The sequence below is a fragment of the Taudactylus pleione genome, unplaced genomic scaffold, assembly GCF_031769625.1.
Source record: "Taudactylus pleione unplaced genomic scaffold, aTauple2 ptg000198l, whole genome shotgun sequence".
In the NCBI taxonomy this organism is placed as follows: domain Eukaryota; kingdom Metazoa; phylum Chordata; class Amphibia; order Anura; family Myobatrachidae; genus Taudactylus; species Taudactylus pleione.
The window spans coordinates 14,942,385-14,961,302 of record NW_028284600.1 but is presented as its reverse complement, the minus strand read 5'-3'; the positions used below and the strand labels follow the sequence as shown (position 1 = coordinate 14,961,302).

Below are 18,918 nucleotides of genomic sequence, written 5' to 3'. Positions count from 1 at the left end.
ACAGAAGATTCTTCATCCACACAGAGAACCTTCCCTGCACAGCCTGAAACCCAAAATGGCGGCCGGATTGGACAGTGTGGATCCTAAGTGAATCTGCAAGCCAGCACTATATCAGCAGCCCACAACAGAGACCTTCACCACCCCCACAGGAGCAAGACTAAGGCCAGAGGACATTGTAGAGGCAGCGCTGGAGTCAGAAGCCGTCGGGACTGAAATCCAAGATGGCCGCCCCACCGAAGATGTAGCAGAGGAGAACAAACAGCTCCTAGAACATAGCAGCAGCTCATCTCAGAGACCACAAAGCAGTCTCAGGACATGGACGGGTGAGTAATCCAATAGATATTAGTGCCAAGTTGCGAGTGGGAGTCTCGGAATGTTGGGTATCCGATATATGGGCCGGAGAGCTATGGAGTTGACCTCCTACGCCATGCCGGTCTAGGCCACGCCCCCATGTATCCACCTCTTTAAAAACCAAGAAAGACTCCGAAAGCAGGAGTACAGCTGCCATAGTAAGCGGGGGCAAATCTGCTTACCGGACTTTGGAAGCAGTGAGTGTATATATTGAAAAAGCCGGCATGTTACTAGCCCAGGACCTCTGCTCTCACCTGCCTCCTTGCTTCCACTGTCTGCTGGTGGTGTAGTAGGAGTATTAGATTAAACCGTAAGTGATGATCTTCACCTGCTGAGCCGACACGTTTCAACCCCACTGGGTCTTTGTCAAGACACAGTAGTTTGTGTCTGTAATTTATCATTACTACCAATGGGATGCCACATTCCCAGGAGTAAACCAACGCACAATTCATACACCATATAATAGTACATGTCTGGAAAGACACAAAAGCAAAATTTTAGTATTAAGTTAAAATCCATACATACACGCCTGCTGCCTTCCTCCTTCAAAAAGTTATTTGTAGATGATATTATTGTAATGAGGCGAATAGATTACAGCAGCCGCATTATTATAGTATTAGTATAAGTGGGTTGGATTCAGACACATTGTCAGACTCTTACCATCTTCATCAGTTCACATTTTGCACCAGGAGTCAAGCACCCGCTAGTGATCTGCCACCACTCGGGCTCATATTCATCTGTCATATGGTCAACATGGGATGCGTTTCGCATGAATGCGCCCAACCTGTACTTTGGAGTACATATAAAATGGGAGGAATGTGTGTGACAGTGCAACCAGAGACCCTGATCATATTATTGATGTAAACCGAATGGAGCTGAAAAATAAATGTTCTGAATATCAGCAAATCACCTTTCATTGGACATTGCATAGGGGACTGCAGCACAGTCAAAAACTGCCACAGGGGTGCTGCTTAAACAATAAAATGAAGTCCACCCAGCTCTAAATGCTGCTGCCGGGGATCGTTAAACTCAGCCGGGATCAGCTTGGTCTCTGAGTGACTGGCAAGTGCACTTAATGGTGCCGGGGGGGGGGTACTAATTGCCTGGGCTTGATTGAAGGGTCCGCTACCCAGTTCCCTCTTTCCTTACCTGTCATCGGAAGGGTCACCCCAGCCAGGCATATGCTGAGCTGTGGTGGGTGCAGGGAGTCGGTCTCTCCTCTGACTGACTGACAGACTCCACCTTCTGGATCTGCCTGCACCTCCGTACTATAGACCACACCCCTTTCCAGTACTCCGGCCCAGCCAGGCTCTTTACGACCCTGGGTGCACCGGATTAGCCCGCTCCCAGACTCCTGTGTCAGCTAGCCTGTCAATCACAGTGACCTAGCTGATCCTTTCACAGTGAGTTTAATGATCGAACCCTGACTGGAGCGCTTGGAGCAGACTCAATTTTATTGTTTAAACTAGACCCCGCACCCCCCTACCAGGGCACTTTTGGTAAGGGCTGCAGCCCCCACCTTGCATCCACAACTAGTGGCATGGTAATGTTGATTTGATAAAAATTGTGGTATTGGGTTACACTAGATGCCAGGTTTTTGTTGTGTTTTTTTTTTTTTTTTTTGTCAGCATTGTTTAGAGTCGTACTCCTAATCATGTTACCTTTCTCATCTATTTCAGATTTAATAATGATCCTTCAATAGACGTTCTGCTGCTGACCACTCACGTGGGTGGCTTGGGTCTCAACCTAACGGGGGCAGACACTGTAGTGTTTGTGGAACATGACTGGAATCCAATGAGAGATCTCCAGGCAATGGACCGAGCACATCGCATTGGACAGGTAAGGGAATACTCTACCAATGCACCTAATGGTCTTGTGATTGTATAGGGATGGTCATTGTGATGAATAACAGATCAACCACGTTTCTTGGATAGGAAGGTTGCAGGAGAATGTCTTTAATTGTCTTGTGACAACTGTACTGTAGGAAGCTGATGACCAATTATGACTCTTGCTGTATTGTTAAATCAGCCCGGTTGTCTATGGTCCAATCAACATCCATCTTATTCCTTCCCTTAGACAACTTTCTTTGCAGGGTTTGGTATTAAAGACCAACTCCAATGCTACCATCTGGTACTGCATAAGGGGTAGGAGCTATATCCACTTTGGAAGCCGTAAAATGTGTTCATTCCCCATGTGTGCCTGTAACGGCATCTCCCACACTTAACTGGTCCAATGGATCTGGTCCTCTCCTGAATCCTCCCTAGAGATCCTCTAGAACACCATACTGTGTATCTGACCCTGAGCACCTTGCTCCATGATGGCATGACAAATAGAGTTCATTTGGACATAGCCGCTGCATTAGCCTGTATCCTTTAGTGGCACAATGATGTGTCCTGGCCACCTCAATGCTATACATCCTGGGGTTAGACCATTGATTGATGGACTTTGAGTCGCAAGTACCGAAACTGAGCTAGGCAATAGGGTATATTTTATTTTCAACAAAATATTAAACTAGGTCTTATGTGGTTTTTTTTTTTTTTTTTTTTCCCTTTTTTGGGGTCCATAGGGCTCCACGGAGAGACAATGGTGTGTAGGTGGTACTTTGAGGAACGGACACCAGCAGCAAAGCTTTTTCGTGTATCAGGATGCTTCGGTCCTCCTCCCCTGTACCCTGCCCACTGCCTGAAGGCAAATCCGTTTTGTTGGTGTCCGGCAGGAGCTGGACCACCTTTAGAAAGTGGGGCTGCTATTAAGAAGCCAAAACTTGATTTTTATGAGTTACTTTTTATTTTAATTACATTTTTTTTTTTTCTACAGAGCAGCAGTACTAGACTGTCCTCTGGACGTCGCCACTGCTGCTCCATCACCCCTCCTCTTCGCTATGACACCACCCCTTGGCTAGGTACTCGCAGCGGAGCTCCGGGGAGATCTAGCTAGAAGGGCTGCTCGGACCCCAGACTGCAGCTGGGACTCAAGGGGACAGGTAAGGCGGATCCCCTCTTGCAGGGACCCACGTCTATGCACAGTCTTGCCTCCGGTCTCAGGAGACAGACTGGAGGCGCTGTTGTGGACACCGATTTGTACGGGATTCAACTAGACCACAAGGGAATTACAAGCACTTGTGTAGGGCACAGATTAAGGCCAGGGACCCGGTGGTTGATGTCAGCATAGGGGAGAAGGCGCTCTCCCTGCGGCCCCTCCCCCGGCTCAGGACGCCATTCCACTGCGGTCTTGCACCTCCCTCACCTTCCGTCCCCTCTGAGATTCACTGCAGCCATTTTCTACATTGAGGTCTCCGGGAACGCTGGGTCCGGTCTCCCTGTATACCTCTCCCAAGGGCCAGGTTATACAGCGCTATTCCTACCAGCCACTGTGTTCTGGGTAGTTGAATTAGTGCCCACTGCAATTATATTATGTTCTGCATTGTATGTGACTTGTGCTATAGCTTCTGTCTGTCTTTCTTTCACAACTGTCAACTTATACCTTTCCCTTTTTTCATTCTAACCCTGGAATACTGAGAATGTAGGGAGTTTATTGTACTTCACATCTCCCTATATTTGTGAGGGTTATCATATACTATATCGGTGTTGCGCACTACACTGTGCCATATTGCACATATATCTGGGTTGCTAACTGCACTTTACCAGATTGCGTGCTACATTATTTTGCAGCTATGTATGGCAAAGGCAAGAATAACGAGCAGCCTGCTGCTCCCACTCTGGTGTCTTGTAAGTCCTACTTGGCTTCAGAGGATCTCATACAAGATGGTCTTTGTGCATCTGGTTATACGGCATCTGGCCCATCAGCCCCTGCGTCCTCTCCTCAGGACCCGTCTGGGCTTCTTTTTCACAGGTGTTGGCAATAATTGCGGACCACCTAACTGTCCTTGTGGTAGCTCCCCCTATGGGATGGCAACAACAGGTGCTCCCTGCAAATCCTTTGCCTCCCTCATGGGTAGACGTACTTTCTACCTCAGTGCAGAGTCTGGCGGATACCTCTACAGCCTTTCAACAAATGCTGCAAAAGGAGAGACCCTTACCTAATAAACCTACTAAGCGTGCTGTTATCTTCTGAGTCCTCCCAGCTATCATTCTGAATTATCTGGGGAGGCAGAAGACAGACCTTACTCTCACTCCCCCTCTTGCCTTCTGCATCTACTGCAAAGCCTCGAATGTCATCCTTTAGCTTTTCCTTGAGGACGAAAGGACCAAAAAGTCAGTTCTTTCCAAGGCAATCGGCATCCACTAAGGCCTCCAAGCCTGTGACCAAACAGGCCTGGGCTACTAGACGTCCACCTACCAAATCTGAGGACAAGCCTGCAGCCTGACGGAGCAGGCCTCTCCCTGGTTGGGAGGCCGACTTCTTCAGTTCGCCTAGTTCTGGCGTCAGACTACCTCAGATGCCTAGGTAAGAGAAGCGGTCTCCCACGGATACGCCTTCTCATTTTTGAGGCACCCCCCTCCCCCAGTAGTTCTTTTGCACAGGACCTCCATCGGACCCAAGCAATGCCCTGCTGTTCCAGAAGGCCACTCAGTTGACCTGCTCTCGGGGGTAATAATTCCGGTCCCCTCCTCTTCGCGAGGAAAGGGCTATTATTCTACCCTTTTCCTAGTTCAGAAGCCCAACGGGTCTCATCGGCCTATCCTAAACTAATCTCTGAACAAGTTTATGAAGGTGCCCAGGTTTCGTACGGAAATCCTGCACTCTATTGTCCTGGCTATGTAGCCTGGGGACTTTATGGTGTCTCTGGACATTCAAGAAGCTTACCTTAATGTACCTATAGTGCCTTCTCATCAGCAGTATCTCTGGTTTGCTATACTACAGCAACATTACCAATTTCAAGCTCTGCCATTTGAGCTTTCTACAGCTCCTCTGGTCTTTACCAAGATCATGGCAGTTATGGCGGCCTATCTTAATCATCCAGGGATCAGATTGCTTCCATACCTGAACGATCTCTTGCTCTTGGCAAGCTCTCCAGAAACTCACCGCTATCTACAAATATAACCATTGCCTTTCTACAAATGCACAATTGGCTGATCAACTGGAAAAAGTCTTTCCTGACTCATTCTCAATGAATGGTGCATTTGGGAGCCCTCCTGGACACTCAGGCTCAGAGAATCCTCCTGACAGCAGACAAAATCTCTGCACTACAGTACCGAGTGTGCAGGCTACTCCATAGTCGCTGAGTGTCAATTCACTCTGCAATGCAGTCCTTGGGATCCATGGTGTCCACCTTCAACATGGTGGAGTTCGCTCAGTTTCACTCCAGGCCCCTACAACGCCTGATCCTATCCAGGTGGAACTGGCTACTCCATCTGCTTAGATCCCAGACAATGGGCCTCTCTCTGGATGTTCGCCTGTCCCCTCTCCTGTTGGCTACAGACGTCCCACTTAAACAGGGGTCGTCCCTTTTGGATCCCAGACTGGGCACTCCTCACAAACCTATGTGGATGGAGCGTAGTGACCGTCCAGCACTCCTTCCATGGACTCTGGTAGGACCGCCTCGGTTGGAGTCCAATCAACTTCCTAGAACTCTGAGCCATTTACAAAGCCCTCACTCTGGCTCAAGTTCTTCTTCAGGGCAGACCAGTACAAGTACAGTCTGACAATGCCACAGTGGTGGCCTACCTCAATCACCAAGGAGGCACTCTAAGTCTGTCAGAATGCGGGACACTTCATCCACCATTGCTGACATGGGCCGAATGCCATCTCCGCAGTGTTCATCCTGGGATTCTCAATTGGGAAGCGGTTTTCCTTAGCCATCGCGACGTGCATGCAGGGGAGTGGTCTCTACATCCAGAAGTGTTTCAGCTCCTGGTGGACAAATGGGGTCTACTGGACTTGGACCTCATGGCATCACAACACAAGCTTCCAGTCTACGGGGCTAGGATGATGGACCCCGACGCAGCTTTTGTGGACGCATTATCTGTGAGGTGGACTTCCATTTGGCATACCTCTTTCCTCCAGTCTCCCTTCTGCCCCGGGTTCTTCAGAAGTTCAAGAGGGGGGAGCAATCTCTTTGTAGCTCCGGCTTGGCCCAGACGCCATTGGTACTCCGACCTTCAAAGTCTCTCCATAGACGTTCCTCTCCAACTTCGTCTGTGACCAGACCTGTTGTCTCAGGGTCCCAGTCTACAGCCGGACCTGGCCTGTCTTTAACGGCTTGGCTCTTGAGACATTCCTCCTAAGGTCTAAAGGATTCTCTAACTCTGGTCCAGACCATGCTCCGCACGTAAACCCGGCCTCTGCCAGGATTTCACTGAATGTGGCATTAATCTTTACAGTGGTGTGCTACTAGGAACTGACACTCAGGTTTTTAGGGTTTCTAGAGTCCTTGCCTTTCTTCAAGCAGGAATGGAACTTGTACTTTCAGAAAGGCTAGGCAGAGTCCATGTCTTTGCTCTGTCCATCTGGTTCAAACGCAGAATTGTTTCTCCACCGGATGTTCACACGATCCTGCAGGGTGTTCTCCGTATACAACCTCCCTTTGTCCCTCCTGTGGCTCTGAGATTTGTCAGTGGTTCTCCACGCACTTAAGGAATCTTCATTCGAACCCCTTGAGTCAGTAGATGTCAAATGGATCACTGCATAGACTGTTTCTTCTGGCTAAAGCATCTGCCCGTAGGCTGTCAGATTTAGGGGCGCTCTTCTGTCGCTCCCCATTCCTAATCTTTCATCCAGACAGGGCTGTTCTTCGAACACACTCTGGCTTCCTTCCCAAGGTGGTCTCCCGTTTCCACCTTAATGAGGAAATTGGTGATTGAAAGGTCAGAGCCAGACTTCTCAGCAGGTGAGGCCTCTTTGAATGTGGTCCATGCTCTGAAGATCTACATGGATCGTACTAGTTCCATCAGGAAATCGAACTCCCACTTTGTTAGCTGGCCATCCCTTCTTGTGGAATCCATATAGGACAAACAAACTGGCCAGATGGCTTTGCATGGCTATCTCACAGGGTTACATGCAGACTGACCTTCCTGTGCCGGCTACAGTTTCTGCTCATTCTACTCGCTCTGTGGGCAACTTGACGTGGCGCCTCCGCTGGATAACTATGTAAGGCGGCCACAAGGTCTTCTGTCCACACTTTTCTTAGGTTCTATGACTTTGATACTTTTGCCTCTCAGGATGCTTCCTTCGTGTGCCAAGTTCTCCTCTCAAGAGTGTCCCTGCCCTTGAGCAACTGCTTTGGGGCATCCCCCATTGTTTCCCTGTGGAGCCCTATGGACCCTGAAGAAGGAAAAAAGTTATGGTAAAACTTACCCTTGTTAACTATTTCATTGAAGTCCATAAGGTCCACAGAGCACCCGCCCTGATGCACCTAGCTTCTATGGGTTTCTTGGTCACTTGCTTCCTTCTCTGGGCTTGTTAATAAAACTGAGTTGCCTGCAGGCTGTGGGTGGGGTATAGGGGGAAGGACCAGAGCATCCTGGGATACGAAAAAGCTTTGCTGTTAGTGTCCGGACCTCAAATTACCACCTACACCCCATTGTCTCCCTGTGGACCCTATTGACTTCAAAGAGTTTACAAAGGTAAGTTTTACCACAACTCTCCTTTTTTCTCTTTCATCCATTGGGTACACTGGAATACTTTTGATGTAGATGGAGCTAGAGGAGTCTGCGCACCAAAAGATTAAGTTATAAACTGCACAGGCCCCTCCTCCACATACCGCACCCCCTGCCTGCAGCCTTCAGGTTTATTTTTTGGTGCCCTTGGAGCTGGGCACTTTTTTTTTTTTTTTTTCCATTTATTTTATTTGAGTTTCGTTTTACTTGGGCTGCAAGCGCAGCGCTCACATTGGCTGCTCCTCCGGGATCCTGCTTTGGTGGCCGGAGCACTGGCAACTAGTTAAGGGACATCGGCTGGTCTGCAGAGCACAATTCCCTGGTGTCTGGCTCTTTCCTCCCCATCCTTTGGGACGCACCCTTCTTAGGCAGCCTGCCAAAGATACCTGACAGCGCACATTTTTATAAGTGACTTGGTACATGTGTCTTATACAGGCAATCACTGGTTCTAGTCCCATACCAGATCTGTTTTTCACTAAGTGAAAATCCTCAAACTATATTTTGTCGACTGGTGCCAGGTTATAGTGTATATAGGTGCAACTGTATATGGGCACTGATCATGGTTTACTTGTACAGACTGGGCCTTTATATTTTTTTTAATGGATATTTACCTATATACTAAAACTTATTTATTCTGTTTGCTAGATGCTCCTAGCATAAGCATTATCTCTATCATTACAATTTGACTGTTTACTTTGTGTGTGTGTGTGTGTATATATATATATAATTTTTTTTTTATTATGTTTCTGTTGTTGCTTAGACACCCTGCTTAGTTTGCAACTGTTGCAGTAGTAGTTTCCCTTTCGAAAGAATGAAGCCAAAAATATTTATAGTGTGAGCTTCACAGTTTAGTGCAGTCTTCCTCTCAGGCCACACTACGTGCCTTCTGCTGGAATCCCCTCACAGGCTCTGCTCAGCAGGGCTGTCTCAGTATAAGGGGCATTCGTGCATAGGTCTCTCAACTACAGAAACACTGGTCACGGTAATGCATGCTCTGCCACGGTGTAGCAGTCTAGTTCCCCAGTGGCACATTCCATGACTGAACAACGTAGGCTTCAACCACAGACCATGTACTCGCTTGTGTAACATTTCCTTTGTCTAGGCATTCTCCCTCAGCTACTAGCTCTGTGGGTTCCTCTAACCAACTGTTTGCAAAAATCTAAATTTAAGGATAGTGTGTGCTGTAACAATAAGCTAAGTCACTGTCCTGTAGATCTTGTTCTAATTTGGTAACTGTCACCATACACATGTGAAGAGTGCTAAAATAGTGACGGAATTGCCCTTTAAGGTACAACCCTCATGCATTTTCACTCCTCTCACAGAAGTGAGATCTGTACTGCCAAGTCTGGCTTCATTTGAGAAGTGTCACCCTCCCAGTTTAGACCCCAAACCCTATAATAGTACTGTAACATGGACAGCTTTCAGGTCTGGTAATGAGCTGATTCCACTGACCTATGGTAAATGGTGGAATTTCTGTTGCAGAAACGTGTAGTTAATGTATACCGCCTGATAACGCGAGGGACATTGGAGGAGAAGATAATGGGCCTGCAAAAATTCAAAATGAGTATTGCAAACACTGTAATAAGTCAAGAAAATGCTAGCTTGCAGAGTATGGGTACTGACCAGCTGCTGGACCTGTTCACCCTCGATAAGGTAAGCATTATCGCTCCTCTCTTTATATGGTGTGTGTCTACCACCAGGATATAGTAAATGCCATTAATCAAAATACCATGAAAAGGCTAATTTAAGTAGCTGAGAAAGTAATGCCACCTATTGATATCTATTGGAATTACACTTGCTGATGTTCAAATTAAAAAAACACATTTTATTACCAGTTATTTATATAGCGCACACATATTCCGCAGCGCTTTAGTTCTGACTTTTCCCAATTGCTAGGGGACATTATAAACACCACCACAACCCTAGTCTAGTTTCTAGGGTTTAAGTGCATGACTATTTACACACTAAGCGTATATTCTGGGTTTTGAGTTTGTGATTACACAGGTTCCCATCATTGACTGTCGTAGTCTCCTAACTCTGCTTGTGGAATATTCATTTATGCGTAATATTTCTTAGGACGGAAAGAGGGAGAAGATGGAGACCTCTGATACCAGCGGAAAGAGTTCAATGAAATCCATCCTTGACAACCTGGGAGAACTGTGGAACCAGGAGCAGTACGACTCTGAATTCAGTCTTGACAATTTTATGCATTCTCTTAAATAAACACGTTATTGCGGCTGCTGCTACATCATCCGTATTTCTGCTGATATTCAGCAAGAACCGGGATGGCCCTGTACTATGAACGTCAATATAGGTTTTTACTAGACTGTTTCAATGAGCAGTTGGCAGAGATATGCGAAATGGGAGAAAATGTGTCGCATGAATTATGCAGTCTTAACAAGAGGAAAATGAGGCTTGGATCCCTGTGCTATACTGGTGCATTATTCTACAGCTGAAGGAAAATAAAACGGATGGATTTTATGCACTGCCAGCTGTTATTTCTAATGTGTAATATTCTCTGCATATTTTTGTATGGCAAACCCTGACTAAATGGTTTTTATTTGATCTGTAAAACAGGCAGTCATCACTAGCTTATTTACCCTTCCCGGCCATGCATTTAGTGAGGTATTATAGCATCGTCGCTGAGGTGTACAAGTAACATTTAGCAGTAATTAAGTCACATTTTAAGTGTTCATTTTATGCCCCCTGCTGCTGGCATTAATGTGGCTTCATTATCTTTTTTTTATTATTTTTTTATTTTAAGATTGTACATTTTTAATGAATTTCAGACCCACACATGTCTCCTGTTGCAGTTTTTTGGGGTTGGGGATCAATACGATCTGAACTTGTATTAAATAAACTTCAGGTTTCTTGGTTTGACATAGAACTATGCACACATTATGCTAAACTACTTCAAGAACACGCATATCTAGGAGTGTACATTCTGTATGAGGAAAAGCAGATGTTCTTGTGATGTCTTCATTGATAATTATCTGGCCCACGCACATAGCAAAATGTCTGTGTGTTGTTATCAGAAGAGCGGGTTCTTATCCTGTTCATATGCAGTTTCTGTTGTATACATTGGATAATGCTCATCCTTTTTACTTGTCCATACCTGTGTTTTGGGTTTCAGTGAGAGAAGAGCGGCTGGTCTCACATGGAAGTAAATATAATTATAAAAAAAAGATATATATGTATAACCACCTCTATGTAATATACAGGCAACTAGGAAAAATGCTAACTATGGAAATTAACTGTTGTCCACATTTTACCTGTGGCGTGTTGTAATGAATTACCATTCCATTTAAACTTTGAGAATAAAAAAAAAAAAATTTTTTTTTTTTTAAGTTGTGTTTTTTTTTTTTTCTTTTGTTTTTTTTTTGCCCTGTTTTAGAAAAAACAGTGATTAGAATTTCCATAGGCCATTTTTGCCTGTACTTCTGCACTTGGATCTCCTCATCCACTAAATTGGCCAGAACGATTCTCCATTGCAGTAGCTGGGGGACAGAGCGGCTGGTGTCGCACGCGATGCGACCTTGCCAGAGGAAGCACTTCTGGCTCTGGCCGCATTACATACGACTACGCCAATTAAGTGGTTAAAGCAATGACAGTTTTTTAAAATCTAACCACTCCTGAGTAATAGTATCTTGATTTGGCATTAATCTACTTTTCCAATACGGCAAAAAAGCTGAATTTAAAAAGCTATACTGTTGGAACCCAAAATTTATTAAGTACAAAAAAAAAAGTTGCTAAAGTCAAATCGGGCAGCTCACGCTAAGGGGCATACAATTTATAATATAGTATTTTTTGTGTGTTAACATGAAATGCAGAAAATGTGTAGGGATAATATGGTGTCTGACTGTTGCAGCACTGTACAATGCAGAAGCGATGATGGGTATCAGGCTGAGTTGGTCTCATGCCCAGCGCAATGAAAAGCTGACAAGCCAGTGTTCACTAATCTGCAACGGTCCCTCCACTTACTCAGCAATGTAACCATGGAGTTCAGGTGTCAGAGGCAGCCCATAGGAAAGAGGAAGACTGGGTGAAAGTGGGCTTTTGCTGTTGCATCCTCCAGTGGAGGAGACAAGAGTTTTTGGGGTGCAGGAAAGATAGAGGCCAGTATGATCTTGAATTGCACTGGTTATAGCTAGAGGGGAATGGGGGCAGGTATTTCTACTTCAGGGTCCATAGGGGGTCCTCAGGGTTGACCTTGGGGTATAGCTGGATCTGGATCCACGGGCTCCACGCAGTTAAAGCTTTTGCTGCTACCAGGATGCACTGGGTCCATCCTCTAAACCCCGCCCTCGAGCCACAGGCACCTCAGTTTTAGTTGGTGCCCGGCCGGAGTCGGCCCTAAGCTTATTTTATTTTAAGAGTTTTACTTAATTTTATTTCTTTTTTTTTTTTTTTTTTACTGCCCTTCAGAGCGACAGCATCAGACTGTCCATTGGACGTCCAAGCTCCCGCCCCCTACACCCTGCCGGCGCTGCGACGCCAGTACAGATCTGGGGATCCTAGCGGGACCCCAGTGTCTGTACTAGCCGGACTCTGGAGGAATCCCTAGGCTGCTGCTGGATCGCCGGGGACAAGGTAAATCGCGGGTCACCGCTTGCGCATGCAGCCTTCTGCCTCCAGTCTCTGGGGACAGATTGGAGGCGCTAGCAGTGGCGGCGGGCCCCCCCCCTCTCCGGAGGAATACCCCGCGGGTCCACTAGACCACCAGGGATACATTGCGGGAGCTGGCATACCGGGGGTTAATTGCTAGCCAGGGGAAGCAGCATTCTCTGTCTAGCAGCTCAGCGCGCCTTTCTGCTCAGGTCTGGCGACGCTGAGCTGCATTCCTCCTGCGGCCACTCCTGAGGTCTCCGCCGCCCATCTTCCCTGGCAGTATTGCAGAACTCTCAGGCAGCGTGCAGACCGGTCCCCCTGTGTACCTCTACCCTGGTAGGACAGCTTACACAGCACTATAGCCCTCCCAGACACTGAATCTGGACAGGTTGATTGTAGTGACAAGGTGCAGTGAGTATTGCTTTATTTCTACTTACTGTCAGTCTATCCCTCTCCTACAACCCTGGCAGGTGTGTGTGGGAAGGGCGTTTCTTTGATCTCACTTATATAAATTCATGTATTTGTGAGGTCGGTCACATACTGTTGTGTGCTACACTGTGCCATATTTGTGGGCTCGTGTGCTGCATGCTTGTGGGTGTGCCAAGAGTAAACACTGAGCTTCCCTGTTGTGTTGAGAATAAATATATATATAAATATATATATATAATAATTCTCATGTAATTTCTCCTTCATCCACTAGGGGACTCTGGAGCTTCATGACAGTGGGGTATAGACGGTGGGTTGAGTTGAGCCTGGCACTTTAAAAATCTACAAGTGTGACTGGCTCCTCCCCCTCTATGCCCCATCAGCCCCAGTTTTTAGAATGTGCCCGAGTAGAGCCGGTGCACAGGGGCTGTCTCCAGTCCTTAAATTTTGTAAAAGAAAATCAAGCAAGAGGACAGGCAGACTGTTGGCTGTGACAGTCTGCCTTCATCGTGGGAGCCGCCAGAGAGGGGACCACACGGCTACTGCAGCCTGTGTCCGGTCACCCTATGGAGGGGAGGCTGCTTTAGGCAGTTAAGGAGTCATCAGACTCAGCGGGGCCCGCCACAGCTAACACTGGCTTGGGTCCGGGTACCCGCTCTCCCCTCACTGCCTCGCGCTCTGGCCGCAGCAGCCCGGTAAGTAGCACACCTCTCCTGACTAGCAGGAGAGGTGTAAATAATCTGCTGGGTCTGGAACAGCGCGCGGCTGTCAGTGCCACGCTGGTGTTGCGAAAGAATACTGGCGCTGGCTGTTAGGCGCGCTCGGAGTGGCAGTCCTACCTCTGCGTGCATGTGTAAAAGGCACCGGCACGTTTATCACTGGCAGCGGTTGTGCCGCTGTCAGCGCAGGAACACGAGCGCCTCGCTTCACCAGCCGCGCATGTTCAGCTTAGATGAGTGTATGCCGCACGCATACAATAGCGGCGGCCATTGGGTGGAGGAGCTTATGGGTCCCTCCTTCCTTCACTGCCTGGGCTAGTTTGGCGCACTCTGAACGGGAGTGGCGCCTCAGAGCGAGAGGAGCTACTACATTGGGCTCCCTGCAGGCACTGGACGGAGAGAAGAGGAGGGGGAGATCTGACAGCTTCTACAGGGGGTCTGTAATTACAGAAGGTAGTTTTAACTACCTTCTGGTTTCTATTGAGTAGCATTATTAAGATCTGCTCCTCCCTTATATTGCACTGTCTGCCCCTGTTACTGAGCTGCATTATTATTGAAATTCTGCTCCTCCTATATTGCTTTGCCTGCATTTTTAGTAGCATTATTTTTGAAATTCTGCTCCTCCCTTATTGCTCTGTCTGCTCCCATACTTGAGTAGCATTATTATTGAAATTCTGCTTCTTCCTATACTCCTTCTGCATTCCTGAGTTGTATGTGGTGTCTGTCTGTGAGTACATGATGACTTTCAGGACAGAAAAAGTTGCTTCACAAAAGCTGTTTGCCTGCACTAAGTGCAGGAAGAATTTACCCATGCTCGCTCCGAAGGGTCTTCCCTGTGCGAGACGTGTGAAGCAGAGAGTGCTAACACGCAGTCTGTCACTCCCTCCTTCATAAATAGTTTGGCGGGGGTCATGGCGGATCTTTCTTCTGAATTAGCCGCTTCCCGTAGGGAACGGGAGGCCGCCAGAGATCTACCTAGCACATCTCACCCTTCTTTTCTAGCAACAGAACCAGCCTGGGCTCAGAATTTAGTCCGCTCGGTGAATAGCCTTGCTCAGGTGATGGTTTCTGCGTCTAAAGCTCCTGAAGCTACGGTAAGTCGCTCATCTAAGAAGAGGGCTCTTCGGTGGTTCTTCAGTCGGATGAGGATTCGGCAGCGGATCACTCGTCTCAGGAGGAAGGGGAGATGCTGGACGAATCTGCTTCGGTGCTCTCTGCTCGCCGGGCACTTTGGCTTCGTGCCTGGCAAGCGGATGCTGAGTCAAAAAGAGCAGTGGAAGCTCTTCATTTCACAGGCGATATTTTATTTGGTCCAGAGCTGGACAAGTGGATCTCGCTGGCCACTGGAGGTAAGAGTACCTTTCTACCTTCATCAGCACCTCCTCCGCGGCGCTCGTTTAGGGGACCTTCCTTTCGAGCATCTGCAAGATTTCAGGGACGATAACGAGGTTAGTCTTCAGCGGGGCGAGGAGGCCGTGCTAGAGGAAGTCAAGCAAATAATGCCCGCCGTCCAGATCCCAAGCCAGCAGACAAGCCTGTGGCATGATGGGCTCCCATCCCATCTCGGAAATCCGAAGGTGGGGGCTCGTCTCCAGTGTTTCTCGGAGGTTTGGAGACTGACTTCTCCAGACACTTGGGTTCGGAATCTGGTATCTCACTGATTCAAAATCGAGTTCGCTTTCACTCCTCCTGTGCGTTATTTTACAACAGGTTTGCCCGTCGATCCCTTGAAGCAACTAATTTTGCGTCAAGCGATCGAGAAACTTTTGCTGGCCGAGGTTCTTGTGGCGATACCCACTGCACAAAGACAGCAAGGGTTTTACTCAAACCTTTTTGTGGTTCCGAAACCGGATGGATCAGTCAGACCCATTCTGAATCTGAAATCCTTGAACCAGTATCTTTCATTTCACAGGTTCAAGATGGAGTCTCTCCATTCTGTCATTACGGGACTAGAGGCAGGAGAGTTTCTGGTGTCGATAGATATCAAGGACGCCTATCTGCATGTCCCAATTTGGATTCCTCACCAGGCTTTCCTCAGATTTGCCATCAGGGAAGCTCATTACCAGTTTCAGGCCCTGCCATTCGGTCTCTCGTCAGCTCCCAGGGTATTCACCAAAGTGATGGCTGTCATGGTGTCTCACTTGCGCTCTTGGGGTGTGACGATAGTTCCGTACCTAGACTATTTACTCATCAAGGCTCCGACGGCAGAAGTCCTTTTACACCAAGTGTCCCTTACACATCAGATTCTCATTCAACACTGATGGATTGTGAACTTCCAGAAGTCTCAGTTGATGCCGTCCCAGAGATTTCAGTTCCTAGGAATGATTCTAGACACTGTTCTGCTTCGTATATTCTTGTCAAGGCACAAGGCCATAGCCATACAGGAGCTGGTTCGTCTGGTGCTCAGACCCAGGAAAGTATCTTTGCATCTGTCTACTGGGAAAAATGGTGGCTTCCTTCGAGGCCATCCAATTCGGCAGATTTCACTCCAGAATTTTTCAACTGGATCTTCTGTCTCAATGGTCCGGGTCCCACCTACAGATGCATCGGCTGGTGCGTCTGTCTCCCCGGACCCGCATATCCTTGCTCTGGTGGCTTCGGACGGAGCATCTGTTAGCGGGTCGGCGCTTCGGAATTGGACCTTGGTCACCACGGACGCCAGCCTCCGCGGATGAGGAGCGGTGGTGCTGGACAATCACTTCCAGGGGCTTTGGTCGCAGCAGAAATCCCTCTTACCAATCAATGTTCTCGAACTGCGGGCAGTCTACAGAGCTTTGATACAGGCTGCTCCTCTGTTATGAGGACTTCCGGTTCGGATACAATCCGACAACGCCACGGCAGTGGCATACATAAATCGCCAAGGAGGAACCCGCAGTCGTCTGGCAATGAGAGAAGCCAGTCGCATCCTTCTGTGGGCAGAAAGACACGTAGAGGTCATTTCCGCAGTGTTTATTCTGGGAGTCAACAACTGGGAAGCGGACTACCTCAGTCGTCAGGATCTTCATCCCGGGGAGTGGTCCCTTCATCCCGAGGTCTTTCATCAACTGGTTTGCAGATGGGGGAAACCACAGATAGACCTGATGGCATCTCGGATAAATCATCAACTACCCCTTTACTGCTCCAGGACCATGGATCCGGCAGCGGTGGGAGCGGATGCTTTACTGATCCCTTGGCCGTACAGCCTCGTGTACCTGTTCCCACCGTTTCCTCTCCTCCCTCGGATTCTCAAGCGGATCAAACGAGAGTCGTCCACCGTCATCCTAGTGGCTCCGGATTGGCCTCGTCGGGTTTGGTACTCCGATCTATTATTCCTTCTGGCAGACGAACCTTGGCCTCTTCCGCTACGATCGGACCTTCTACAAGTACATGTGGGTACCCGGATTTACGGCGGCTTTGTTTAACGTCGTGGCTATTGAGACCGCCATCCTAAGAAGCCATGGTGTTCCTAGGTCGGTCATTCCTACCATGCTTAGGGCTAGAAAACCGGTGACATCAGCGCATTATCATCGCATTTGGAGGGCTTATATCTCCTGGTGTGAAGGTCGTGGATCCTCCACTTCCTCTTTTCATTTACCACGTCTTCTTCTTTTTCTTCAAAATGGCCTCGATGCGGGCTTACGCTTGGGATCGCTTAAAGTGCAGATTTCTGCTCTTTCAATTTTTTTCCAGCATCGCCTAGCTCTGATTCCGGAGGTTCAGACCTTTTTTTCAAGGGGTACTTAGAATTCAGCCCCCCTTTGTGCCACCCACGGCTCCTTGGGACCTGAATCTTGTTTTATCTTTTCTTCAGTCAGCCACCTTTGAGCCTTTGCAGGAGGTGGAATTGAAGTATTTGACTTGGAAGATGATCCTTTTATTGGCCCTGGCTTCGGCCAGACGAGTGTCTGAACTTGGAGCCTTGTCCTGCCGTTCCCCTTACTTGATTTTTCACGAGGATCGGGCGGAACTTCGTTCCTTTTTGCCCAAGGTGGTCTCGGATTTTCATCTGAATCAGCCAATTGTAGTGCCAGCGTTGTCGGACTCTTCTGGGGATTCTCACTCCTTGGATGTGGTTCGGGCACTTCGCATTTATGTGTCCCGTACTGAGGGGCTACGTAAATCAGAGGCTCTGTTCGTCCTTTATGATGCTAATCGGCGTGGCTGGCCTGCGTCTAAGCAAACTTTGGCCAGGTGGATTCGTCTGACTATTCGTCAGGCATATGTTGCTTCTGCTCAACCACCGCCGCTATCCATTTCTGTGCATTCTACGCGCTCTGTGGGTACTTCTTGGGCGGCACGTAGAGGTGTATCAGCTTCACAGCTTTGTAGGGCAGCGACGTGGTCTTCGGTTCATACTTTTGTACGTTTCTGCAGATTTTACACTTTTGCAGCTTCTGCTTCAAATTTTGGTCGTAGTGTCTTGCAGGGCGTTCAGCACTCTTCCCCCCAGGAGGGTAGCTTTGGGACGTTCCCACTGTCATGAAGCTCCAGTGTCCCCTAGTGGATGAAGGAGAAAACAGGATTTTGGTACTTACCGTTAAATCCATTTCTCCGATTCCACAGGGGACACTGGACGCCCACCCAGTGCTTCTTGCCTGTTCTCAGTTACTTGTTCTGCTTCAGTTCTGTTGCAGTTTGGTCTGTTTTCGTTGTGTGACTGTTTATCCCTGCAGCCTGCTGTGTTCTTGCAGTGTGTCAGTATGTTGGATTGTTTCTTTTCCTGTTCTCCTTCTCTGTTCTTCAGTCTGTTCTCTGTCTCCTCTCGGGCTCAGTTCTTTAAAACTGGGGCTGATAGGGCATAGAGGGGGAGGAGCCAGTCACACTTGTAGATTTTTAAAGTGCCAGGCTCAACTCAACCCACTGTCATGAAGCTCCAGTGTCCCCTGTGGAATCGGAGAAATGGATTTAACAGTAAGTACCAAAATCCTGTTTTTATCATGTATGATGAGGAAGTTGAGCGCTTTGCCGCTCCCACTCTGCTCTCCTGCAGCTGCTGTGCTGCAGGGGTAAATATGGAGGATTTATCACAGGATGGGCTGTGTGAGGTGCTGTCAGTTACCTGGTTCCTCTAACCACCCCAACTTCGGGACAGGATCCTCCTTGGGCGGTGTTTTCTCAGGTGCTGGCTTCCATCGCGGACCGTCTGGCGGTCCCGACTGCTCTCCCCCCTTCTCCAGGTATACCACAATTTATTGTAGTCTTCCCCTGGGCCTCAGACTGTTAATCCATATACAGGCTTACCTATGTATATTCAGTAAGCTCTGGTGACGCAGCAG

General features: G+C 48.1%; 1 protein-coding gene across 2 annotated transcripts in view; it reads left to right on the top strand.

The window, feature by feature from the left end:
• Nucleotides 1-10,706, top strand: part of BTAF1 (B-TFIID TATA-box binding protein associated factor 1) — a 115,118-nt gene extending 104,412 nt beyond the window's left edge. For both annotated transcript variants that reach the window (XM_088476922.1, XM_088476921.1), the window contains exons 36-38: nucleotides 2,031-2,190; nucleotides 9,393-9,563; nucleotides 9,987-10,706. In XM_088476922.1, the coding sequence (XP_088333048.1) occupies nucleotides 2,031-2,190; nucleotides 9,393-9,563; nucleotides 9,987-10,133 (478 nt within the window). In that variant the 3' untranslated portion in view covers nucleotides 10,134-10,706. The remainder of the gene's footprint in view (nucleotides 1-2,030; nucleotides 2,191-9,392; nucleotides 9,564-9,986) is intronic.
• Nucleotides 10,707-18,918: the final 8,212 nt, after the last annotated feature.